Source organism: Rhinoderma darwinii, chromosome 13 (genome assembly GCF_050947455.1).
Source record: "Rhinoderma darwinii isolate aRhiDar2 chromosome 13, aRhiDar2.hap1, whole genome shotgun sequence".
NCBI classification, from domain to species: domain Eukaryota; kingdom Metazoa; phylum Chordata; class Amphibia; order Anura; family Rhinodermatidae; genus Rhinoderma; species Rhinoderma darwinii.
In genome coordinates this window covers 17,162,973-17,189,535 of record NC_134699.1, presented here as the reverse complement: position 1 = coordinate 17,189,535, position 26,563 = coordinate 17,162,973, and the positions used below count along the sequence as shown (strand labels likewise).

The 26,563-nt window shown below is 52.4% G+C and overlaps 1 protein-coding gene across 1 annotated transcript in view; it reads right to left on the bottom strand.

Moving 5' to 3' along the window:
* The window catches only part of PLCD3 (phospholipase C delta 3), a 61,162-nt gene that overhangs the window by 19,341 nt on the left and 15,258 nt on the right, over nucleotides 1-26,563 (bottom strand). The window contains exons 3-14 of the mRNA XM_075846997.1: nucleotides 24,613-24,841; nucleotides 23,927-24,056; nucleotides 19,476-19,701; nucleotides 16,884-17,085; nucleotides 14,819-14,963; nucleotides 13,220-13,372; nucleotides 12,979-13,062; nucleotides 12,519-12,648; nucleotides 11,362-11,478; nucleotides 11,098-11,264; nucleotides 10,019-10,151; nucleotides 8,762-8,911 (exon numbers count right to left, since the gene is read on the bottom strand). Coding sequence (XP_075703112.1) covers nucleotides 8,762-8,911; nucleotides 10,019-10,151; nucleotides 11,098-11,264; nucleotides 11,362-11,478; nucleotides 12,519-12,648; nucleotides 12,979-13,062; nucleotides 13,220-13,372; nucleotides 14,819-14,963; nucleotides 16,884-17,085; nucleotides 19,476-19,701; nucleotides 23,927-24,056; nucleotides 24,613-24,841 — 1,866 coding nt within the window. The remainder of the gene's footprint in view (nucleotides 1-8,761; nucleotides 8,912-10,018; nucleotides 10,152-11,097; nucleotides 11,265-11,361; nucleotides 11,479-12,518; nucleotides 12,649-12,978; nucleotides 13,063-13,219; nucleotides 13,373-14,818; nucleotides 14,964-16,883; nucleotides 17,086-19,475; nucleotides 19,702-23,926; nucleotides 24,057-24,612; nucleotides 24,842-26,563) is intronic.

Below are 26,563 nucleotides of genomic sequence, written 5' to 3'. Positions count from 1 at the left end.
ACTCACTCACCACTCCGCCTCCTCACTCACCACTCCTCCTCCACACTCACCACCACGCCTCCTCCTCACTCACTCCTCCTCACTCACGCCTCCTCCTCCTCACTCACGCCTCCTCCTCCTCACTCACGCCTCCTCACTCACTCACGCCTCCTCACTCACTCACGCCTCCTCACTCACTCACGCCTCCTCATTCACTCACGCTGCCTCCTCACTCACCACTCCGCCTCCTCACTCACCACTCCGCCTCCTCACTCACCACTCCGCCTCCTCACTCACCACTCCGCCTCCTCACTCACCACGCCTCCTCCTCACTCACCACGCCTCCTCCTCACTCACCACCACGCCTCCTCCTCACTCACCACGCCGCCTCCTCACCACTCACCACGCCGCCTCCTCACCACTCACCACGCCGCCTCCTCACCACTCACCACGCCGCCTCCTCACCACTCACCACGCCGCCTCCTCACCACTGACCACGCCGCCTCCTCACCACTCACCACGCCGCCTCCTCCTACTCCTCACCACGCCGCCTCACTCACGCCTCATCCTCACTCACCACTCCTCCTCACTCACGCCTCCCTCACTCACTCACTCACCACTCCTCCTCCACCACGCCTCCTCCTCACTCACCACTCCTCCTCACTCACGCCTCCTCCTCCTCACCACCCCTCCTCCTCCTCACCACCGCCTCCTCCTCACGCCGCCTCCTCCCGCCTCCTCACTCACCACTCCTCCTCACTCACCACCCCTCCTCACTCACCACTCCTCCTCCACGCCGCCTCCTCACTCACCACCCCTCCTCCTCACTCACTCACGCCTCCTCCTCACTCACCACTCCTCACTCACCCACGCCTCCTCCTCACTCACCCACGCCCCCTCCTCACTCACCCACGCCCCCTCCTCACTCACCCGCCCCCTCCTCACTCACTCACCACCCCTCCCTCACTCACCACGCCTCCTCCTCACTCACCACCCCTCCTCACTCACCACCCCTCCTCACTCACCACGCCTCCTCCTCACTCACCACGCCTCCTCCTCACTCACCACGCCTCCTCCTCACTCACCACGCCTCCTCCTCACTCACCACGCCTCCTCCTCACTCACCACGCCTCCTCCTCACTCAGCCTCCTCCTCACTACGCCTCCTCCTCACTCACCACGCCTCCTCCCCACTCCTCCTCACGCCGCCTCCTCACTCACGCACGCCTCCTCACTCACCACGCCTCCTCACTCACTCACCAAGCCTCCTCCTCACCACGCCTCCTCACTCACCACCCCTCCTCACTCCTCCTCCTCACTCACTCACGCCTCCTCCTCACTCACGCCTCCTCCTCACTCACGCCTCCTCCTCACTCACCACTCCTCCACGCCGCCTCCTCACTCACGCCTCCTCCTCCTCACCACCCCTCCTCCTCACCACCCCTCCTCCTCACCACCCCTCCTCCTCACCACCCCTCCTCCTCACCACCGCCTCCTCCTCACGCCGCCTCCTCCCGCCTCCTCACTCACCACCCCTCCTCACTCACCACCCCTCCTCACTCACCACCCCTCCTCACTCACCACCCCTCCTCACTCACCACCCCTCCTCACTCACCACCCCTCCTCACTCACCACCCCTCCTCACTCACCACCCCTCCTCACTCCGCCTCCTCACTCACCACCCCTCCTCCTCACTCACTCACGCCTCCTCCTCACTCACCACTCCTCACCACGCCTCCTCCTCACTCACCACTCCTCCTCACTCACTCACGCCTCCTCCTCACTCACTCACGCCTCCTCCTCACTCACTCACGCCTCCTCCTCACTCACCACTCCTCCTCACGCACCACCCCTCCTCACGCACCACCCCTCCTCACTCACCACCCCTCCTCACTCACCACCCCTCCTCACTCACCACTCCTCCTCCACGCCGCCTCCTCACTCACCACCCCTCCTCCTCACTCACCACTCCGCCTCCTCACTCACGCCTCCTCCTCACTCACCACTCCGCCTCCTCCTCACTCACGACTCCGCCTCCTCCTCACTCACGCCTCCCTCACTCACTCACCACTCCGCCTCCTCACTCACCACTCCTCCTCCACACTCACTCCTCCTCACTCACGCCTCCTCCTCCTCACTCACGCCTCCTCCTCCTCACTCACGCCTCCTCACTCACTCACGCCTCCTCACTCACTCACGCCTCCTCATTCACTCACGCTGCCTCCTCACTCACCACTCCGCCTCCTCACTCACCACTCCGCCTCCTCACTCACCACTCCGCCTCCTCACTCACCACGCCTCCTCCTCACTCACCACGCCTCCTCCTCACTCACCACCACGCCTCCTCCTCACTCACCACTCCTCCTCACTCACCACTCCTCCTCCACGCCGCCTCCTCACTCACCACCCCTCCTCCTCACTCACCACTCCGCCTCCTCACTCACGCCTCCTCCTCACTCACGCCTCCCTCACTCACTCACCACTCCGCCTCCTCACTCACCACTCCGCCTCCTCACTCACCACTCCTCCTCCACACTCCTCACCACGCCTCCTCCTCACTCACCACTCCTCCTCACTCACCACTCCTCCTCACTCACGCCTCCCTCACTCACTCACCACGCCTCCTCCTCACTCACCACTCCTCCTCACTCACCACTCCTCCTCACGCCTCCTCCTCTCACCCACGCCCCCTCCTCACTCACCCACGCCCCCTCCTCACTCACCCACGCCCCCTCCTCACTCACTCACCACCCCTCCTTACTCACGCCGCCTCCTCACTCACCACTCCTCCTCCACACTCACGCCTCCTCCTCACTCACCACTCCGCCTCCTCCTCACTCACCACTCCGCCTCCTCACTCACCACTCCTCCTCACGCCTCCTCACTCACTCACTCACGCCTCCTCCTCACTCACCACTCCTCACCACGCCCCCTCCTCACTCACCCACGCCCCCTCCTCACTCACCCACGCCCCCTCCTCACTCACCCACGCCCCCTCCTCACTCACCCACCCACCCCTCCTCACTCACCCACCCACCCCTCCTCACTCACCCACCCACCCCTCCTCACTCACCCACCCACCCCTCCTCACTCACCCACCCACCCACCCCTCCTCACTCACCCACCCACCCCTCCTCACTCACCCACCCACCCCTCCTCACTCACCCACCCCTCCTCACTCACCACCCCTCCTCACTCACGCCTCCTCCTCACTCACCACTCCTCCCTCACTCACCACTCCTCCACGCCGCCTCCTCACTCACGCCTCCTCCTCACGCCTCCCTCACTCACCACTCCTCCTCACTCACGCCTCCTCCTCACTCACCACTCCTCACCACGCCGCCTCCCTCACTCACCACGCCTCCTCACTCACACCTCCTCACTCACACCTCCTCCTCACTCACCACTCCTCACCACGCCTCCTCCTCACTCACACCTCCTCACTCACTCACCACTCCTCCTCACGCCTCCTCCTCATTCACTCACGCCTCCTCCTCACTCACCACTCCTCCCTCACTCACCACTCCTCCTCCACACTCACGCCTCCTCCTCACTCACCACTCCGCCTCCTCCTCACTCACCACTCCGCCTCCTCCTCACTCACGCCTCCCTCACTCACTCACCACTCCGCCTCCTCACTCACCACTCCTCCTCCACACTCACCACCACGCCTCCTCCACACTCACGCCTCCTCCTCACTCACGCCTCCTCACTCACTCACGCCTCCTCACTCACTCACGCCTCCTCACTCACTCACGCCTCCTCACTCACTCACGCCTCCTCCTCACTCACGCCTCCTCCTCACTCACGCCTCCTCCTCACTCACGCCTCCTCACTCACTCACGCCTCCTCACTCACCACGCCGCCTCCTCACTCACGCCTCCTCCTCACTCACGCCTCCTCCTCACTCACGCCTCCTCCTCACTCACGCCTCCTCCTCACTCACGCACCACGCCGCCTCCTCCTCACCACTCCTCCTCTCACTCACCACCACGCCACTCCTCCTCTCACTCACCACGCCTCCTCCTCACCACCACTCACCCCTCCTCCTCACTCACGCCTCCTCACTCACGCCTCCTCATTCACTCACGCTGCCTCCTCACTCACCACTCCGCCTCCTCACTCACCACTCCGCCTCCTCACTCACCACTCCGCCTCCTCACTCACCACTCCGCCTCCTCACTCACCACTCCGCCTCCTCACTCACCACGCCTCCTCCTCACTCACCACGCCTCCTCCTCACTCACCACCACGCCTCCTCCTCACTCACTCCTCCTCCTCACTCACCACGCCGCCTCCTCACCACTCACCACGCCGCCTCCTCACCACTCACCACGCCGCCTCCTCACCACTCACCACGCCGCCTCCTCACCACGCCGCCTCCTCACCACTCACCACGCCGCCTCCTCACCACTCACCACGCCGCCTCCTCACCACTCACCACGCCGCCTCCTCACCACTCACCACGCCGCCTCCTCACCACTCACCACGCCGCCTCCTCACCACTCACCACGCCGCCTCCTCACCACACACCACGCCTCCTCCTCACTCACTCACGCCTCCTCCTCACTCACTCACGCCTCCTCCACACTCACGCCTCCTCCTCACTCACTCACGCCTCCTCCTCACTCACCACTCCTCCACGCCGCCTCCTCACTCACGCCTCCTCCTCACCACCCCTCCTCCTCACCACCCCTCCTCCTCACCACCGCCTCCTCCTCACGCCGCCTCCTCCCGCCTCCTCACTCACCACCCCTCCTCACTCACCACCCCTCCTCACTCACCACCCCTCCTCACTCACCACTCCTCCTCCTCACTCACTCACGCCTCCTCCTCACTCACGCCTCCTCCTCACTCACGCCTCCTCCTCACTCACCACTCCTCCACGCCGCCTCCTCACTCACGCCTCCTCCTCCTCACCACCCCTCCTCCTCACCACCCCTCCTCCTCACCACCCCTCCTCCTCACCACCGCCTCCTCCTCACGCCGCCTCCTCACTCACCACCCCTCCTCACTCACCACCCCTCCTCACTCACCACCCCTCCTCACTCACCACCCCTCCTCACTCACCACCCCTCCTCACTCCGCCTCCTCACTCACCACCCCTCCTCCTCACTCACGCCTCCTCCTCACTCACCACTCCTCACCACGCCTCCTCCTCACTCACCACTCCTCCTCACTCACCACTCCTCCTCACGCCTCCTCCTCACTCACTCACGCCTCCTCCTCACTCACTCACGCCTCCTCCTCACTCACTCACGCCTCCTCCTCACTCACTCACGCCTCCTCCTCACTCACCACTCCTCCTCACGCACCACCCCTCCTCACTCACCACCCCTCCTCACTCACCACCCCTCCTCACTCACCACCCCTCCTCACTCACCACTCCTCCTCCACGCCGCCTCCTCACTCACCACCCCTCCTCCTCACTCACTCCTCCTCACTCACGCCTCCTCCTCCTCACTCACGCCTCCTCCTCCTCACTCACGCCTCCTCCTCCTCACTCACGCCTCCTCCTCCTCACTCACGCCTCCTCCTCCTCACTCACGCCTCCTCACTCACTCACGCCTCCTCACTCACTCACGCCTCCTCACTCACCACCACGCCTCCTCACTCACCACCACGCCTCCTCACTCACCACCACGCCTCCTCCTCACTCACGCCTCCTCCTCAGTCACGCCTCCTCCTCACTCACGCCTCCTCCTCACTCACGCCTCCTCCTCACTCACGCACCACGCCGCCTCCTCCTCACCACTCCTCCTCTCACTCACCACCACGCCACTCCTCCTCTCACTCACCACGCCTCCTCCTCACCACCACTCACCCCTCCTCCTCACTCACGCCTCCTCACTCACGCCTCCTCATTCACTCACGCCGCCTCCTCCTCACCACTCCTCCTCTCACTCACCCACGCCTCCTCCTCACTCACCCACGCCCCCTCCTCACTCACCCACCCCCTCCTCACTCACTCACCACCCCTCCCTCACTCACCACCCCTCCTCACTCACCACCCCTCCTCACTCACCACCCCTCCTCACTCAGCCTCCTCCTCACTACGCCTCCTCCTCACTCACTACGCCTCCTCTCACCACCCCTCCTCACTCACGCCTCCCTCACTCACCACGCCTCCTCCCCACTCCTCCTCACGCCGCCTCCTCACTCACTCACCAAGCCTCCTCCTCACCACGCCTCCTCACTCCTCACTCACGCCTCCTCACTCACGCCTCCTCACTCACTCACGCCTCCTCCTCACTCACGCCTCCTCCTCACTCACCACGCCTCCGCCCCACTCACCACGCCTCCGCCCCACTCACCACGCCTCCGCCCCACTCACCACGCCTCCGCCCCACTCACCACGCCTCCTCACTCACTCACGCCTCCTCCTCACTCACTCACGCCTCCTCCTCACTCACTCACGCCTCCTCCACACTCACTCACGCCTCCTCCTCACCACCCCTCCTCCTCACCACCGCCTCCTCACTCACCACTCCTCCTCACTCACCACCCCTCCTCACTCACCACCCCTCCTCACTCACCACCCCTCCTCACTCACCACCCCTCCTCACTCACCACCCCTCCTCACTCACCACCCCTCCTCACTCACCACCCCTCCTCACTCCGCCTCCTCACTCACCACCCCTCCTCCTCACTCACTCACGCCTCCTCCTCACTCACCACTCCTCACCACGCCTCCTCCTCACTCACCACTCCTCCTCACTCACTCACGCCTCCTCCTCACTCACTCACGCCTCCTCCTCACTCACCACTCCTCCTCACGCCTCCTCCTCACTCACTCACGCCTCCTCCTCACTCACTCACGCCTCCTCCTCACTCACCACTCCGCCTCCTCACTCACCACTCACCACCCCTCCTCACTCACCACCCCTCCTCACTCACCACCCCTCCTCACTCACCACCCCTCCTCACTCACCACCCCTCCTCACTCACCACCCCTCCTCCTCACTCACTCACGCCTCCTCCTCACTCACCACTCCGCCTCCTCACTCACCACTCCTCCTCACTCACTCACGCCTCCTCCTCACTCACGCCTCCTCCTCACTCACCACTCCTCACCACGCCCCCTCCTCACTCACCCACGCCCCCTCCTCACTCACCCACGCCCCCTCCTCACTCACCACTCCGCCTCCTCACTCACTCACGCCTCCTCCTCACTCACCACTCCTCACCACGCCTCCTCCTCACTCACGCCTCCCTCACTCACTCACTCACCACTCCTCCTCACTCACCCACGCCCCCTCCTCACCCACCCCCCCTCCTCACTCACCTACGCCCTCCTCACTCACTCACCACCCCTCCCTCACTCACCACGCCTCCTCACTCACGCCTCCTCACTCACTCACGCCTCCTCACTCACTCACGCCTCCTCACTCACCACGCCTCCTCCACACTCACGCCTCCTCCACACTCACGCCTCCTCCACACTCACGCCTCCTCCACACTCACGCCTCCTCCACACTCACGCCTCCTCCACACTCACGCCTCCTCCCCACTCACGCCTCCTCCCCACTCACCACGCCTCCTCCACACTCACCACTCCTCCTCACGCCTCCTTCTCACTCACCACCCCTCCTCACTCACGCCTCCCTCACTCACTCACCACTCCTCCTCCTCCACGCCGCCTTCTCACTCACCACCCCTCCTCCCTCACTCACGCCTCCTCCACACTCACGCCTCCTCCACACTCACGCCTCCTCCTCACTCACCACTCCTCACCACGCCTCCTCCTCACTCACGCCTCCCTCACTCACTCACTCACCACTCCTCCTCACTCACCCACGCCCCCTCCTCACCCACCCCCCCTCCTCACTCACCTACGCCCTCCTCACTCACTCACCACCCCTCCCTCACTCACCACGCCTCCTCACTCACGCCTCCTCACTCACTCACGCCTCCTCACTCACCACGCCTCCTCCTCACTCAGCACCCCTCCTCACTCACGCCTCCTCCTCAAACACGCCTCTTCCTCCTCACCACGCCGCCTTCTCCTCACTCACCACTCCTCCTCCTCCACACTCACGCCTCCTCCTCACTCACCACCCCTCCTCACTCACGCCCCCTCCTCACTCACTACGCCGCCTCCTCCTCACCACGCCTCCTCACTCACCCCTCCTCACTCACTCACCACTCCTCCTCACGCCTCCTCCACACTCACCCACTCCTCCACACTCACGCCTCCTCCACACTCACGCCTCCTCCACACTCACGCCTCCTCCACACTCACGCCTCCTCCACACTCACGCCTCCTCCACACTCACGCCTCCTCCACACTCACGCCTCCTCCACACTCACGCCTCCTCCACACTCACGCCTCCTCCCCACTCACGCCTCCTCCACACTCACCACTCCTCCTCACGCCTCCTTCTCACTCACCACCCCTCCTCACTCACGCCTCCCTCACTCACTCACCACTCCTCCTCCTCCACGCCGCCTTCTCACTCACCACCCCTCCTCCCTCACTCACGCCTCCTCCACACTCACGCCTCCTCCACACTCACGCCTCCTCCACACTCACGCCTCCTCCTCACTCACCACTCCTCACCACGCCTCCTCCTCACTCACCACTCCGCCTCCTCACTCACCACTCCGCCTCCTCACTCACCACTCCGCCCTCGCCCTCCCTCCCTCCCCCTCCCTCCCCCTCCCTCCTCCCCCCCCTCCCTCCCTCATCTTACTATTGCTCCTCTTACTACAGCATGTATGGCAGTCCTGGGTAGTAAGGGCAGCATTCATAAGACATATCCAGCCACTTCTCTCCCACTTACCTTTTTTCAAGCTGGGAAATGGCAGAGTAAATTGTCCCACAAAGTCATTGCTGGACGTTTTGTCGTAATCTTCAACTACAAATCTGACAAGCGCCAATTCCGGGCACAGCACCTCCAGTTGTAGTTCCTCATCCCACATGGGGTTAAAACCTGTCAAGAGTGGTATTCTAATGATATTTATATATCCTGCAGACAACCCCTTTTAAAAACTGTAATGCACGGAAGTGTTAGGTCTTTCAGAATGAGACTCTTAATAGCTGCTCTGGGTCCTCAATGAAATTCCCTAATGGAGTACATGAAACCCCTAAAATCTGTGTTAAATGTTATTCATGGTATAAACTAATCAAGGAAGTTTAGAATTACAAATACCAAGTAATGTAAATATGCACTAAATGGAAATAGACCATTGCAAATTCTCTTTATTAAAATCTATTGTTTGGTGGCTGCAGTTCCTATACAGATTTATGTGTAGTCAGTAGGAAAGGAGCAGGAATAAAGAATCCATCTCCTACTTCTATTTAACCCGTTAGTGACTGCCAATACGCCTTTTAACAGCAGCCACTAACAGGCTTTATTCTGATGCATATGCCTTTTTACGGCACTGCGTCAGGATAAGTAAACAGAGCAGGGAGCTGTCAAATCTCCCTGCTCTCAGCTGCCAGAGGTAACTGAGGGCTGGGGGCGTCCCTGCTATTAGTATCGATTGTCCCGTTTAACCCCTCAGATGCGGTGCACAATAGCGTGCACCGCATCTGAGTGGTTTTGGAGAGAGGGAGGGAGCTCCCTCTCTCTCCCACCGACACCCGGCGATAAGATTGCCGAGTGTCTGTGTCTCCAATGGCAGCCGGGGGCCTAATAAAGGCCCCCAAGTCTGCCTGTAGCGAATGCCTGCTAGATCATGCCGGAGGCATGACCTAGCAGATGCCTGTCCGTTTTGTCCCGCAAAAAACAAGACCTTATACAACTATGTAGACGCAAAAATAAAAAACTTATAGCTCTTGGAATGCGATGATGGAGAAACATAAAAAATGGCTTGGTCATTAAGGTTTAAAATAGGCTGGTCACTAAGGGGTTAACATACATTCAGGAGGCTAGCAATATGACTGCAGGATCAGACTACTCAGTCCTTGTCACAGCGACATGTCAGAAGTTTGTTCAACGTTTAGGTACCCTTTGAAATCTCTACACCTACAGAAATATATATGACTCCAACTGATCCTCACGTAACCAGATTACATACAGTATAGGGGTTCTCACCGTTATTGAGGATGTAATTAGTCTCACTTTCTCTCTTCTTCCCCAAACTGTGAATCTCCACCCGTACAAATGGGTCCACGATGGAGTTTGGATTTTCCTGGTTTAGTTTAGGAAGCTGCTGAGCAGAAAGTATCTATTGGGGTAAAACAAAAACGGAATTCAATATTGAATCATAAAACAGGCTAAAAAAAAATTATATCTAAGACAACTGAACCATTTAGGGTGAGGTCACATGCAGCATATGTTTTGCAGTAACTTGTGCGACTGTCCCATTAATCACAATTAGACTTGCAGAAATCAATGTCAATGCACGTGCTGCAGAAACAACCCCATGCAGATGAATGGGACAGTCGCAGAAACGTAGAAAACAAATCTGCCGTATGTGAATGTACCCTATGCAAAACACAAGTATCTGTGAACAGCAAAAACTTTCAGCCACCACTACGGGAAGCATACGCTATACTGGTTTATCCAGCTTCTATTAAAACGCAATAATAATCTGGATGCAGCAAGCACCTAAACGCCTGCAGCTAGCCTGGATTCTAAGGTAGAAAGAAAGACTAAAGGTCCTTTAAACAGTGGCCAATGACCATACAAACCCTTGTTTCGGATCAGTGTAAACAGGGAGCCGACCAAGGAGTAGATGCCCATTTATCAGCTGATCACATCTTTAATTAATTAGTCAACAAAAAAACGGGCAGATGTGCGGTCAACAAGTGACCATGTAAAACAGCGGATGTGCTGCCGACAAAATGCAAGTATATGGGGACGAACGACTCTAATAAAGATTGTTCGTTCATCATTGCTCCATGTAGTGCCAAAGGACTTGCTTTATCGTTGATCAACACTCCTTACCAGCCAGTAAATCTGGCCTATAAAAGCACCCACAGCCACTTTATTTGAAGCCAAGCCTCACCTGGTTTTCCAACCTCCCAACAATCCCATATGGAAATCAAGCCAGTTAAATTCATATAAAGACTTTACTTTCTTCAAGAACCACTCCCATTTAATAAGTTTCTCCCGTTTGATGGTATGTTATTCCCTTATATAAATGCTCGTGAGTACGACCAGCACCTCACCCTGACGAGCAGAATCTTCATACTACTGCTGACATCCTCTGGGTTGAACTGGGTATTCTCTTTCCGCAAGAATTCTGGTTTTAGAATGTAGCCACAGACACCATTGTCCTGGAAACGTCCCCGATTCAAGTCCATCTTGTACCCAGGGGTCTGGAAGTTCAGAGCCACTAGAAAAAGGTGTACAGTCAGAAAAAACTATACAAAAAAAAAAATCACAGTAAGGCCAAAAAGATAAACATTAATAGTACCGAAGTGTAATCTTACCAAGCTGGCAGCCCGCGTTCCACATCTCCTGTGGACTGAAGTTGGATGAGTTGGCTCTCATTCCATCAGGGTAAATGCGGCTGAGTTGCCGGGTATTGTAACGAACTAAAGTATTTCCTGCATGGAGATAAACCGGACAGTCAGCAGTGATGAATAGCAGATTAGAGAGCACCTGCTTGCATTTTCTCTGCTGGAAACAACGCAGGCAAGCTCCGCAACACCAATATTCTGTCAATGAAAATAGCAGGGGGACTATCGTGATAGCCTTCCGCACGTCACAAAGGTCTCTCTCCTGCATCTATTTAGAGAACACAGGTGCCAGGAATCCAGGCAGAGAACAAGTGGGCCACACGCCTCTCCATTCTGTTCTATGGAACTACTGGAAACAGACGAGCAAGCAGCCGCCTATTTATTCTCTGCCTGGATGTGGTGGCAGGCGGCTGCCTCACCAGGTGGATCAGGGGACCCCCGTGGATATGCCATTGTCGGAGATAGGATTAACCCTTTAAAATGCTCCTGTAGTCTAGGAAAGCTGGGTGTCACCCCCTGTAGAAACGCAAATGGCAAACATACTAGGTATAACCAAGTGATATTAAAAAAAAACTTTCTTAGTTTTAACTTGATAGAAAGCAACTCGACTTCTATTTATTGAGTATTTTATTTAAGGGCTTAAAGTGGCCTATCTCTTACATAGTCTGATTGGCGCTGTAATGTAGATAGTGGTTTTTATTTTGAAAAACCATCATTTTTGAGCAAGTTATGAGCTAGTTTAGATTTATGCTAATGAGTTTCTCAATGGACAACTGGGCGTGTTTTTACTTTTTACCAACTGGGCGTTGTACAGAGGAGTGTATGAGGCTGACCAATCAGTGACCAATCAGCGTCATACACTTCTCATTGTTCCAGTCCAGCATGATCCACAGCACAGTGTGATTGTGCAGTGAAAGAAGTAAACACGCCCAGTTGTCCATTAGAAAGGCTCATTTGCATACATATAAATTCGCTCATAACTTAGCCAATAATGATAGCTTTTAAAAAAAAAAACACGTTACTGTTATCTACATTGCTGCGCCGATCACACGCAATAGGAGATAGGGATATGATAATCTGGTGACAGAGCCTCTTTAAATGCTTTTTGGAGCATCCTAGAGACTTACCACATTCCTTCATCAGCCTGCGCACCTTGTCCTCACTGAATGAGCTCATCTCACACACGTTCCCGGGCTGGTCCCGATACTCCACCGTCTGACAGTAAACCACCAGGTCAGAGAGCTCCTGTGCAACGTCCTGGATGGTAAGACAAGGAAAGTATGAATGTAATGAATATTCTACATTGTAGATCCGTTTGATCATTTTCCCAACTTGACCAGATCCCGTACCTGCTGCAGTTTCTCATTTACCAATATCCAGTATCATAACCATGAGCAATGTAAAAGGTATGTCGTGTGATGAATGAAAGCCACGTGTAATGTAATTATTGATGCTGAACAGATGACTTCTGGTATCAGCGCTGGTCATACGATCTTGCCGCTGGTTTGTACATGTGTGTACCCATTACTTCCTCCCATTTCCAGGCTAAATAATAATGTATCCCATGTCCACTGTCTCCACACTCACCATCCTGGTTCTTCCCTCCTCTTCATCGGATGATCTGCGCTCACTGAGCTTCTTTGCCTTTATTAAGATTTTACCCTTTAGAAGCTAAAAAAGAAAGCAATAAACCTGTAATCTGGTTAAAGGTCTCCCACCCTAATAGATACACAGACTGGATTGTAAAAATAAAAATAAACGACTGACATAACAATAGTCATTTATCTCTAGATGATGCCACGTAGTAACGCGGACTGTGTTCTCTCACCTCTGGGGATGGCAGTTTCGATGGATCAGCATTTCTTATTGGATCTGTTAGTAACATGTCCCCGAGGATGGTCCGTAGGTGATAAGCCATTGTCACTTGTTGTTCCAACCCACAGTGATTCTCAATAGACAAGATGACTGGATAGGGTGAATACTGTCATATGGAACATCATATGTACAAGAATTAATATACACTCACCAAACTAAAACTAAACTAGCATCAGTCTTGGGATTGGTAAGATTTCCAGCAGTTGCATTATCACACTAAGGACATAATGCGGCTGCATTTTAGCGTCTGTATCATGCCTGCAGCACCGGGATCCTTACAGGTACAGATGGTAAAACGTGACCGAACCACACTCGTTTAGGACAGACTTTATATGGCATATCTAGTCAACATGACATATAAATGTGTTTCATAGGACTCCTAGCGTCGTACATAACTATGATGCTACGAGCCCGGCTCCCTGCACTGTGTTCGGTTCGGGACTTGCGGCCGAAATACGTTCCGTCCATTACGGACGTCACATGCTCGTGTGAACCCAGCCTTAGCGTAAAACACTGTGGAATTTCCAACCAGACTGTGTGGAAATTCCGCAGAATTTTCGCAAGAGAATTGACATGCGGCAGATGAAGTATCGACACTGCAAGTCAATTTCTGCATGTCTTTTCCACTGTGCTGCTACTGTAATACGCTGCAGAATTGCTGCATGGAAATTTCAGAAGGAAATTCTGCAGTATTTAAGCTACGTTTGAACTTGGCGGATCTAGTTTTACCTGACAGGTACGTTTACCTGGTAGTTACAGACAAGGAAATAACTAAATAAAAAATGGTTTTAGATAGGCAGATATCACCCGTGTTTACCACTTTCAAAACAAGCGCTGATCGACAATACAGCTAGTCGATCCCTTTAAAAACAGAGCAATGTTCGTAGTATCGGGAAAAATTATCGTTACTACGATCGCTCGTCTCCAGTTATTTGCAACATTTCGGGTTTACACAGTGACATACGCTACCAACCATTTTTTTTTTAGCTGCATAAAAGATGCGATCAGCTGAAGAATGCTCGTTCACCCAATTGTTGGTCTGTATAAAAGGACCTGAACAAACAGGTATAACAAGAGGAGGAGTAATGATACTACAATGTTGTGAGGTGGCATAACTAAAATATTACACATCAAAGTCTTGTAGGCAGCAAATAGTTCTATTACATCAGTCTACATCACAAACCTGCTTCCAAAGCCCTGCCCATTCTGGGTGATCATGTCAGTAACTAAACAACTCTCATGGTCTATCAGCTGCTTCCTTGCATTTCTCTCATTGTGCCGGATGGCTGCCATCTTTAGGCATGAGCACCACCTGCTGGTAGTTGTCGGTCACCATTCACTCCGAAGGCTGCAACCTACTGAGACAAAGACTACACACCCAGGTACATGAAGGGCTGCACTAAAGAAACGTCTGAAGCCTGCTGACTAGCTGCATGGTCACCTAAATGTAACCCAAGAAGAGCAGTGCTTTACAGCCTCGACTAACATGCATGAAACCCACTTAGCCATACACTCTCCCCTTGCAACAGTCCAAAACTTGCGGACGACTTACTTTAAATGCATAGTGCTTTATGGTGGAGATTACATCCTTAAACAGTATCTTGGAGGTGAGAGTGTGGCCATGGTAAATCACAGGTTCTCCGGCCGTTCCTTCCCAGCAGTCCAGCTCCACACAACGGCAGCCCTCCATGAAAACACTACAGATGGAAGAAGCAGCAGCAATAGACTTTAATAACCACCCTACAATGTGGAGATCCATATTCTGCCGCACTATCCGTCACCATTTCACAAGGATCCAGAGACTAGAACATGTCACCATTATTATATGAACCTTTGATTTTAAGATAACGAATTCAATCTTTTTCCAGTAACAACCAGCCCGTGCTGCACAGGTATAATAATTCACATCATCAGTCAACCTCTACATGTGTGCACTCGTCTGTGTTCCTGGGAATCATTCCTCTGGTCTATGCCACTTCTGCCCATCCCTTCTTTCCTGCCTAATGTCTACCCTACAGCCCAACATAGACCTGAGCAGACTAACAGACATGAGGCAGTGCAGGTAATGTAGGTTGTATTACTGCGTGGCCAGGTAGATTTGCCGTTCAGGAGGCTGAATGTAAAACAAACGGATGCCCACTGGGGTTGTCTTCCAGCGTGTCACCGAACTGTGCAGTAATACAACCAACTTTTCCTGTTGCTTTGCATGACTAGGAAGATTTGTTGTCCAGGACTCTAGCAAAACTGGTTTACAACCGCTTTGGGCATCTTAGTAGTTGACCGAACGATCAGCTATTCCTCCCGACTCCTCCATACACATGTTAATGTGTTTTTATCAGGGAGAAAACCGCTGCCAGACTCCTCTGGCGGCCGCTTATTTCCAAATGAACAAAAGTAGAGTCGGGACGTCACCATAGACATTGTGTGGTCGACCGTTTCTGCCAAAATCAGCGGGATCGGCTGACATACATCTAATGTGTATGAACAGCGTTACGTTCAGTATGTGGCCTTGCAGACAAGTGCGTACATACCAGAGGCAGATCATGCTGTGAGGCTCTTCGAGAGAAGGAGTTTAGTCCTGGTTGGTTCCATCCCGTTTGCTTCTGGGTGGCGAGAAACTGTGCAGAACTCCCTTCTCCAGAGGAGCTGCACTGTTAGCAAACCATGAAGAATTGGGTCAAGGGCCAAGCAAAGAGTGTAGGGAGCAAGACCCAGGACCATAATAGGGCCCCGACTGCTATATATACGCCACTACTGGCAGATATCCTAGAAGGCAACATGTGTCCTTTTTTTCCACATAAGAATTCCCAAAAACAACACTAGGTATTTTTGAGTAGAAATCTACTGGCCGGATGTCTCAATAGGGTGCCATGAAACATCAGAGATAGACTGCTCCCCTAGAGACTTCCCGAAATACAGAGTCCAGCTGTTTAACATTCAGATGAGGAATAAACTAAATGCCAAATGTAATATAGAAACATCTTTAAGAAAGATAATGATCTTGAGATTTGCAGTAAGAATCTATATACAGTCTACTTGGTTAGCGGGGGATTATAAAGTTTGGGACACTTTGAGCTACAGTGCAGAATTTATCAGGAAATTGCTTATATAGTTGTTCCATAACAATATGTTCATTATTTCTAATCGCAGAAATTATCCAACTGCTGTCCATTGAATTGAAAATATCCCGTGGTCATCATATCGGTCTGCAGCCTATAGAGTTATGATTATGTATGTGGGGGGCGAATCAGATACTAACAATATGTTTGGGATTGATAAACATTCCCACAATATATACTGAAAATATTCTTAAAGATCTGTCGGCTCTCCTGACATGTCTGTTTGAGTAAATATAGTTATATTTTCTCTGAACCCTACAGTGTGCCATTCCTCGGAGTCCTCCTGGAAATGTAAGACTAAATTTGGAATTACCATTACCTCTGTCAATGGCTTATATCCCTATATACCCTGTCTGCGGACAGTGTTAGACTGTGTAGGGCACAATCCATAAACAAGGGAAATGGTAACTCCAATGTCCATTAATCACAATACCGCCTGTAGAATACAAGCTCATTGGCACAGATACTTGTATGACCACCCATCAAGTTTTGACTTACCTAATATAGGACTCGGTGCTACTTGCTCCAACAAGCTGGTGATTGGTCAGGTAGGTGTTGTGGGAGCAGGAGATCAAGTAGTGGCACAATGGCTGGCTCATGTCCTGATACACTTTCCTATGCTTCTGGTTAAAGATATCTCCCTCGGCTGACAGCAGGTACATCATGAATCCTTCTTGCATCATTAGGCCATGTTGCTTGGCTAAAGGCAAAAGTCAAGAGAGAAGAATCAGTAAATGGATCCGAACGCTGGAAGTGACAGAGAATGATCCCCTGTGAGGGGTAACAGGTATATCTGTGTAGTAGCTGCTACTCGTACCCCCTAAGACTCAGGTAACTCCATCGTGATGCAGCACGACATGACAACAAGGGCTTGTACCCATCCAAAGACAAGATGTGAGCGGCCTGTGACTGGCACATATCAGACTTCGGAGCACCCTCTTTAAATGGATTCATCCCAGTGTTGTTCTGTCTCTAGATAGCCACATGATTTATAATACATCTTATCCTATCATATTAATGTGACATAGATACGAGAGAGAGACGTGAGAGGGGAGACAGACGCGAGAGACATGAGAGGGGAGACAGACGCGAGAGAGACGTGAGAGGGGAGACAGACGAGAGAGAGACGTGAGAGGGGAGACAGACGAGAGAGAGACGTGAGAGGGGAGACAGACGAGAGAGAGACGTGAGAGGGGAGACAGACGAGAGAGAGACGTGAGAGGGGAGACAGACGAGAGAGAGACGTGAGAGGGGAGACAGACGAGAGAGAGACGTGAGAGGGGAGACAGACGAGAGAGAGACGTGAGAGGGGAGACAGACGAGAGAGAGACGTGAGAGGGGAGACAGACGAGAGAGAGACGTGAGAGGGGAGACAGACGAGAGAGAGACGTGAGAGGGGAGACAGACGAGAGAGAGACGTGAGAGGGGAGACAGACGAGAGAGAGACGTGAGAGGGGAGACAGACGAGAGAGAGACGTGAGAGGGGAGACAGACGAGAGAGAGACGTGAGAGGGGAGACAGACGAGAGAGAGACGTGAGAGGGGAGACAGACGAGAGAGGGGAAACAGACGAGAGAGAGACGTGAGAGGGGAGACAGACGAGAGAGAGACGTGAGAGGGGAGACAGACGAGAGAGAGACGTGAGAGGGGAGACAGACGAGAGAGAGAGACGTGAGAGGGGAGAAAGACGAGAGAGAGACGTGAGAGGGGAGAAAGACGAGAGAGAGACGTGAGAGGGGAGACAGACGAGAGAGAGACGTGAGAGGGGAGACAGACGTGAGAGGGGAGACAGACGAGAGACAGACGAGAGAGACAGATAGACAGACAGACGAGAGACAGACAGACGAGAGAGACAGATAGACAGATAGACGAGAGAGACAGATATACAGACATGAGACAGATACAGACATGACAGATAGATAGACAGACGATAGATAGATAAATAGATAGATAGATAGATAGATAGATAGATAGAGATAGAATCAGTATTACTCCATACACAGTGTTTATAAAGCATCATGTCATGATAACGTGTGATCAGTCAGTTGTACAGGACTAGTTGTGTTGCCGGGTGTGTAGTTGTGGGTTTAGCGTTCTGAACCAGCAGATCAAGGAGAACAAGTTTACTACAATGAAGAGGAGAAGCTTTGGCTCAAACATGACAGGTAAGAACACCTGACAGGAGACGACACACCTCAAGCTTCTCCTAATAGTTCATTCACCTACTACAGGAATGGTTACCTGGCAAACAGAATACGTTAAGAATCATTACATGAAGGCCGGTTTACAGTAAGTTCACATGCGGCTGATTTGTTGCAAACAATTCTGCAACTTTCCTAGTCATCTGAACGGGATTTGAAGAAATCCGCGCCCATTCTGCAGAAACAACCCCACTCACATGTATGGAGTAGATTTTTCAGCCACAAACACGTCTGCAACAAATCTGCCGTTTGTAAAACTACCCTAAGGCTGGGTTCCCACAGTGCAGACTTGTAGCAGGTTTTGCATGAGTTTAAGCCAAAACCAGGAACGGAACCTAAACAGAAGAAATAAATAAGGGAAGGCCTTGAAGCTCTGCTCTCCTGGATCCAATTCTGACAATTACCAGCATGCCCCGACAGCTTTTGGCTGGAATAATAAGGCCTTTGGCTGTCACAGTGCATGCTGGGAGTTGTAACTTCAAAACAGCTAAGATGCCGAAGGTTGTTGACCTCTGTACTAGAGGCATTAATGGCATAACAACAGAATATACTATTCATCTCTTATAGATGGAGGTCCTAGTGGTAGGACTTCCCCTAAGTCATGAGTGACATATTATATGACCCCCGTGAAAATGGGGGGAGCATGGGCAAATGCACAGTCTCTGAGCCAAGAGAACACATTCTCAGGATCAGTGGAGGTTGCAGTAGTTAGACTCGTACCGACCAGACATGTATGGAAGATCTTATCGATATGCCACATCTGTAAATATTAGGAAAGTCTCTTGTGAAAATATTGCAGAACTGGCTGGATCAGGGGAATGACGTGTTCTGAATGAACGCTCGCCCCGTGTCTACACTGTAGAGGTTGTGGGTGTGAAGTCTACTGTTACCTTTCTCATTCAGCTCAAATTTGTGAATTATGTCCTGCGCCCTCTCCAGCGTCGCCTCTTCTCCTTGATGCTGCAAGAATTCCTGTAGCTCCTCTGCAGAAAGTACACGGTCCTCTCCAGAGTAATGGTGAAACAGCTCCTCCAGCTCCGGCCGCTGCATGAGCTTTGTGCAGAACTCCTCTATCTCACAGTCCTCCAGGGTGTCGCTGTTGGAGCGGTCACACTTCTATACACAGTAGGAAACAGGACAATGTTAAAGGGATGGTCCGCAAATTTCAATTGGTGGCCTATCCTTAGGAAAGGCTATTAATGTATGACCGCTGGGGGTCCGACACACAGAGCACGGTACTGCAGCTCAGCCCACATACCCATATGTATAGTGCTGTGCCCTGACAAACAATGCTGGTGACGGAGGACACCAGAGGATGGACCCCCAACATCACACTGATGACCTATCCCAAGGATCGGTCTACTAGCCGAAATTACCGGACATACGTCTCAAATTTGCATGTGTGTTAAAAACATGCAATTGAATGCCATTTCATCGACAGCATTAGAAAAGCTGGAAATATGTCAAACTGGAACGGACATGTGTTTTCCTATAAAACTTGTCCTTAGAACTTTGCATTGTGCCTGGCCTCTGCGATTCCTCCTGGAAATGTATGACAACTGGGCGTTACCCTTGTTCATGTGGTGTGTCCCTAGATAGTCTGTCGGCCATGGCTGGACAGTATCATACTATGTAGGGACACAGCCCTTTGACAAGGAATGGCAACACCCAGTTGGAAATGTATGAATAAATTCACAAGAGGAATAACAGAGGAAGAGCACAATTCAGAGTTTTAAGAATAGATGCTCTAGAACAAGGGTCTCAAGCATGCGGCCCGCGGGCCGCATGCGGCCCCTGGGGCTGTCATCTGCGGCCCGCGGGACACAGAGCCGCTAGTATCGGCTCTGCTCCGAGACTCTGGAATTCCCTGACATCGCTGTCCACATATGAACAGCGATGTCTGGGGCTTCCCCAGAGCCGGAGTCCCGAGCAGAGCGCTGGTGTCGGCTCTGCTCCGGGACTCTGTGGAATTCCCTGACATCGCTGCCCATATATGGACAGTGTGTCAGGGTCTTGCCAAGAGCGGAGCAGAGCGCTGGTGTCGCCTCTGCTCCTTGACTCTGTGGAATTCCCTGACATCGCTGTCCACATATGAACAGCGATGTCTGGGGCTTCCCCAGAGCCGGAGTCCCGAGCAGAGCGCTGGTGTCGGCTCTGCTCCGGGACTCTGTGGAATTCCCTGACATCGCTGCCCATATATGGACAGTGTGTCAGGGTCTTCCCCAGAGCGGAGTCCAGGGCAGAGCGCTATTATCGGCTCTGCTCCGGGACTCTGGGGAAGCCTCTGACATCTCTGTCCATACATCGACAATGATGTCAGGGGCTTCCCCAGAGCAGGAGTCCCAGTGATGTCAGGAGCACAGCTGGAGTCCCAGGAAGAGCCTACTAGCGCTCTGCCTGGGACTCCAGCTCTGGGCAAGCCCCTGACATCACTGGGGCAGCCTCTACAGAGGGCACTGGGGCAGCCTCTACAGAGGGCACTGGGGCAGCCTCTACAGAGGGCACTGGGGCAGCCTCTACAGAGGGCACTGGGGCAGCCTCTACAGAGGGCACTGGGGCAGCCTCTACAGAGTGCACTGGGGCAGCCTCTACAGAGTGCACTGGGGCAGCCTCTACAGAGGGCACTGTGGCAACATCTACAAGTGGGTGTGTGACAGTATCTGAAGAGGACACTGGCATTATCTAGGGGTGTGTGGCCTTATCTACAGAGGGCACTGTGGCCTTATCTACAGAGGGCACTGTGGCCTTATCTACAGAGGGCACTGTGGCCTTATCTACAGAGGGCACTGTGGCCTTATCTACAGAGGGCACTGTGGCCTTATCTAGGGGTGTGTTGCATTATCGAGAGGGCACTGCGGCAGCATCCACAGAGGGCACTGCGGCAGCATCCACAGAGGGCACTGCGGCAGCATCCACAGAGGGCACTGCGGCAGCATCCACAGAGGGCACTGCGGCAGCATCCACAGAGGGCACTGCGGCAGCATCCACAGAGGGCACTGCGGCAGCATCCACAGAGGGCACTGCGGCAGCATCCACAGAGGGCACTGCGGCAGCATCCACAGAGGGCACTGCGGCAGCATCCACAGAGGGCACTGCGGCAGCATCCACAGAGGGCACTGCGGCAGCATCCACAGAGGGCACTGCGGCAGCATCCACAGAGGGCACTGCGGCAGCATCCACAGAGGGCACTGCGGCAGCATCCACAGAGGGCACTGCGGCAGCATCCACAGAGGGCACTGCGGCAGCATCCACAGAGGGCACTGCGGCAGCATCCACAGAGGGCACTGCGGCAGCATCCACAGAGGGCACTGCGGCAGCATCCACAGAGGGCACTGCGGCATCATCCACAGAGGGCACTGCGGCAGCATCCACAGAGGGCACTGCGGCAGCATCCACAGAGGGCACTGCGGCAGCATCCACAGAGGGCACTGCGGCAGCATCCACAGAGGGCACTGCGGCAGCATCCACAGAGGGCACTGCGGCAGCATCCACAGAGGGCACTGCGGCAGCATCCACAGAGGGCACTGCGGCAGCATCCACAGAGGGCACTGCGGCAGCATCCACAGAGGGCACTGCGGCAGCATCCACAGAGGGAACTGCGGCAGCATCCACAGAGGGCACTGCGGCAGCATCCACAGAGGGCACTGCGGCAGCATCCACAGAGGGCACTGCGGCAGCATCCACAGAGGGCACTGCGGCACTATCTAAAAAGGGGCTGCCCAATCTTGACATGTGTGCTAACTGAGCCGCCGGACTGCATTTGGCGACACATAAACTGGAAAGCTGGATTGTTGAAATAAGCACGTGGAGAAATATCTCAAATTTTAAACCTAGCGCTATTATTATAGTAATGTAGTGTTATTATTCTAGCAATATAGTGTTATAGTAGGTCAAATAACTAATTGATTAACAATAATTTTGTATTGTATCAAATTTGAAAGTAATGCGGCCCGTCAACTTCCCATTTTTTCTATATGCAGCCCACTTACCCGGCCGAGTTTGAGACCCCTGCTCTAGAATTTTAATTTCGTGGGGAAGTATTAACAAAACAGACATGTCAAGGAAGACATTTCAAAAGGGGCTGTTTAGGGTTCTCTATATCAAATTGGTCCCGGGGCCAAGATTACAGGGACCAAACTGTAGAATAACTTTGTTTACAAATTCACGTCCATAAACACACAATTCTATACAGACGAGTTGTGTATATATACTTCAATGCTTCCAGCTTAAATAGATCACCAACGCAGGCTCCAAGATTTTAGCTTGGGGATCAATTGGCACAAACATTTACAGTTCCCATATCTCCAAGCTCCTGAAAGCAAATCGGTCACGTTATGTAGTCATGACTAGGCAGACATGAGTTTCTGATTTAATAAAAAAGTTTTCATTTCTTCTTTGGTGGGAAACGCACTTTGTTTTATGATTCAAATACGGCTAATATTTGATGTAAATTGTTAGAATACATTGAATATACCATCCCCCTACATCAAGCTATACAGATCAACAAAGCAGTATAAAATGATTGCTTTTTCAGAGCCTTGAGAGTTAAAGGACCGTTGGAAGGGGCTCACAGAACGATTGGGTGTGCGCCCCTTGGGCACTCTAAATTTAGCCATCAACCACAGGCAGCTTCACTGCAAAGCTGTAAAATGCTAGGTCTGGGGACATATGGCAAATGCTGGTCCTGGAGGGTAGAACTCATGAGGAGCTAGTAGCACTGTAAGGGGGCCTACAAAACACAGGGGTAGATTTACTAATGCAGTCTGAGATTTAGATCAGAGGTCAACAAACTTTGGCACTCCAGCTGTTGTGAAACTACAGTTCCCAGCATGCCCTGGATTAATAATAAAGCCATTGGCTGTCAGTGCATGCTGGGAGTTGTAGTTTCACAACAGCTGGAGTGCCGAAGGTTGCTGAACCCTGATGTAGACAGAGTAAATTTAAAGCCGTCGAAGATACAACACATTCATCTCAGTGGTGCACTTTTCTCTAACTTATACCAACTCTTGGCTGGCTTTGGTTTCGTTTAGCGCAATTTGGGACATTTTAAGCCACACCCTTTTCAATTATGCCACACACCCTTTATCGCCACTTTTAAAGAGTGTCTAGTGAGGTGCATACATCCGAATTGCGCTGATTTGTAACATTACAACGTGATCGCCAACCTGTGACTCTGCAACTATAGAAAAACTACAACTCCCAGTATGCCCTGACAGTCTGCAGAACCACTCTCCTTAAATGCATACATTTCTAATGAATATCAATAGCGTCCCCCTCCCCCTCCCAACCCTCATCCAGGTCGCCCCAGCCAAGTATACATGTATAAGAATAACGGCGTCACCTTGAACAGACTGTAGGCATACATGTCGTTCATATCAATGTTTATCATCCTCAGCATGTCCTTCACTTCTTGGAAACTCATCTTTTCATCCCCATCTCTGTCTGCCTGAATCAGATAATCCCGGATCCAAATGCAGCTCAGTCAAGGAAGATAAATATGGATGTGACAGGGTAAAACATGATTGTGAGACTACATCAAGAATTAGTCCAGGAAAGCTCCCAGACATCAAGACCGCTGCAAAAAACTTCCTGGCTGATGATAATTTATCATTATAATAATATTACAGAACTGATTGGAACAGGCAAGACAATAAAAAGAGAAGACACCTGATAATAAAGGTGATCATGCAGAAGATGTCACAAATAAGACTCCGTAGAGACAAGATGGCATAAGAATATAGGGAAAACAAAGGGGATACATAGGAAAGACAAACTCAAGAGTGGTGCCAAAAACAAAAAGTAGGGTCATAGTAAAAACTAGAAGGGAAGATCAGAGAGCTGCCATTGACTGGACTCAAGAAACAGGAGTAGATCAAGACTCGAGAGTTGGAAGCCAGTCTTTGGTGAGATAAGAGGGCCCTCAGAATTTGTCTTATTTGGGCTCAAATTTCTGGTGGTGACACTGGCACATGCGGAGTTTAACCTTTCTTATTAAACCACTTCATGGCTACCATTACATAAGGATATTGAACCAACTTCTCCCTCTGGCTCATCGCCACGGCTCTCCCCATGAGTTTCCGCAGGCCTTGCACCCAGCTACGGGCTTCCTGATCAGTGGATGCTGCCAGGTCCAAGTTTCTTCTCCTTCCCACGAAAGAAATACTGAAGCAGCAGCTTTCCGGGAAGCGACGGCCATTTCTCCGTAACCCCTCTGACTGCCTCCCTTCACGTACAGACTCAATGTGTAGAACAGAGACTGGAGGCATAAGACACGGTGAGGGATGGGGAAGGGGATGAAGAAACACATTGACATTAAACCAAAGTACAAACTGGTGGAATACAGCAAAATGTGAACAGGTGCAAGGACACAAAGCGGAGATTATAGCTACAGTGAAGGAAATAAGTATTTGATCCCCTACCAACCATTAAGAGTTCAGCCTCCTCCAGACCAGTTACACGCTCCAAATCAACTTGGTGCCTGCATTATAGACAGCTGTCTTACATGGTCACCTGTATAAAAGACTCCTGTCCACAGACTCAATGAATCAGTCTGACTCTAACCTCTACAACATGGGCAAGACCAAAGAGCTTTCTAAGGATGTCAGAGACAAGATCATAGACCTGCACAAGGCTGGAATGGGCTACAAAACCATAAAGTAAGACGCTGGGTGAGAAGGAGACAACTGTTGGTGCAATAGTAAGAAAATGGAAGACATACAAAATGACTGTCAATCGACATCGATCTGGGGCTCCATGCAAAATCTCACCTCGTGGGGTATCCTTGATCCTGAGGAAGGTGAGAGCTCAGCCGAAAACTACACGGGGGGAACTTGTTAATGATCTCAAGGCAGCTGGGACCACAGTCACCAAGAAAACCATTGGTAACACATTACGCCGTAATGGATTAAAATCCTGCAGTGCCCGCAAGGTCCCCCTGTTCAAGAAGGCACATGTACAGGCCCGTCTGAAGTTTGCAAATGAACATCTGGATGATTCTGAGAGTGATTGGGAGAAGGTGCTGTGGTCAGATGAGACTAAAATTGAGCTCTTTGGCATTAACTCAAATCGCCGTGTTTGGAGGAAGAGAAATGCTGCCTATGACCCAAAGAACACCGTCCCCACTGTCAAGCATGGAGGTGGAAACATTATGTTTTGGGGGTGTTTCTCTGCTAAGGGCACAGGACTACTTCACCGCATCAATGGGAGAATGGATGGAGCCATGTACAGTCAAATACTGAGTGACAACCTCCTTCCCTCCACCAGGACATTAAAAATGGCTCGTGGCTGGGTCTTCCAGCACGACAATGACCCGAAACATACAGCCAAGGCAACAAAGGAGTGCCTCAAAAAGAAGCACATTAAGGTCATGGAGTGGCCTAGCCAGTTTCCAGACCTTAATCCCATCAAAAACGTATGGAGGGAGCTGAAGATCCGAGTTGCCAAGCGACAGCCTCGAAATCTTAATGATTTACAGGTGATCTGCAAAGAGGAGTGGGCCAAAATTCCATCTGACACGTGTGCAAACCTCATCATCAACTACAAAAAACGTCTGACTGCTGTGCTTGCCAACAAGGGTTTTGCCACCAAGTATTAAGTCTTGTTTGCCAAAGGGATCAAATACTTATTTCTCTGTGCACAATGCAAATAAATATATATAATTTTGACTATGTGATTTTCTGTGTTTTTTTTTTTATATAATCTCTCTCTCACTGGTAAAATTAACCTAGCCTAAAAATTCTAGACTGTTCATGTCTTTGACAGTGGGCAAACTTACAAAATCAGCAAGGGATCAAATACTTATTTCCTTCACTGTATATAATATATATTAATCTCAATACAATTCAATTCCCATTAAGCCAGGATTTTACATACAGCACAGGAAACCCCAGGAAATAAACACATAATTGGGAATCTCCACCGCTAGTAATCGTCTAAAGCATCATATCCTCCATCCCAGGATGGAAGGGCCCAAAGCATA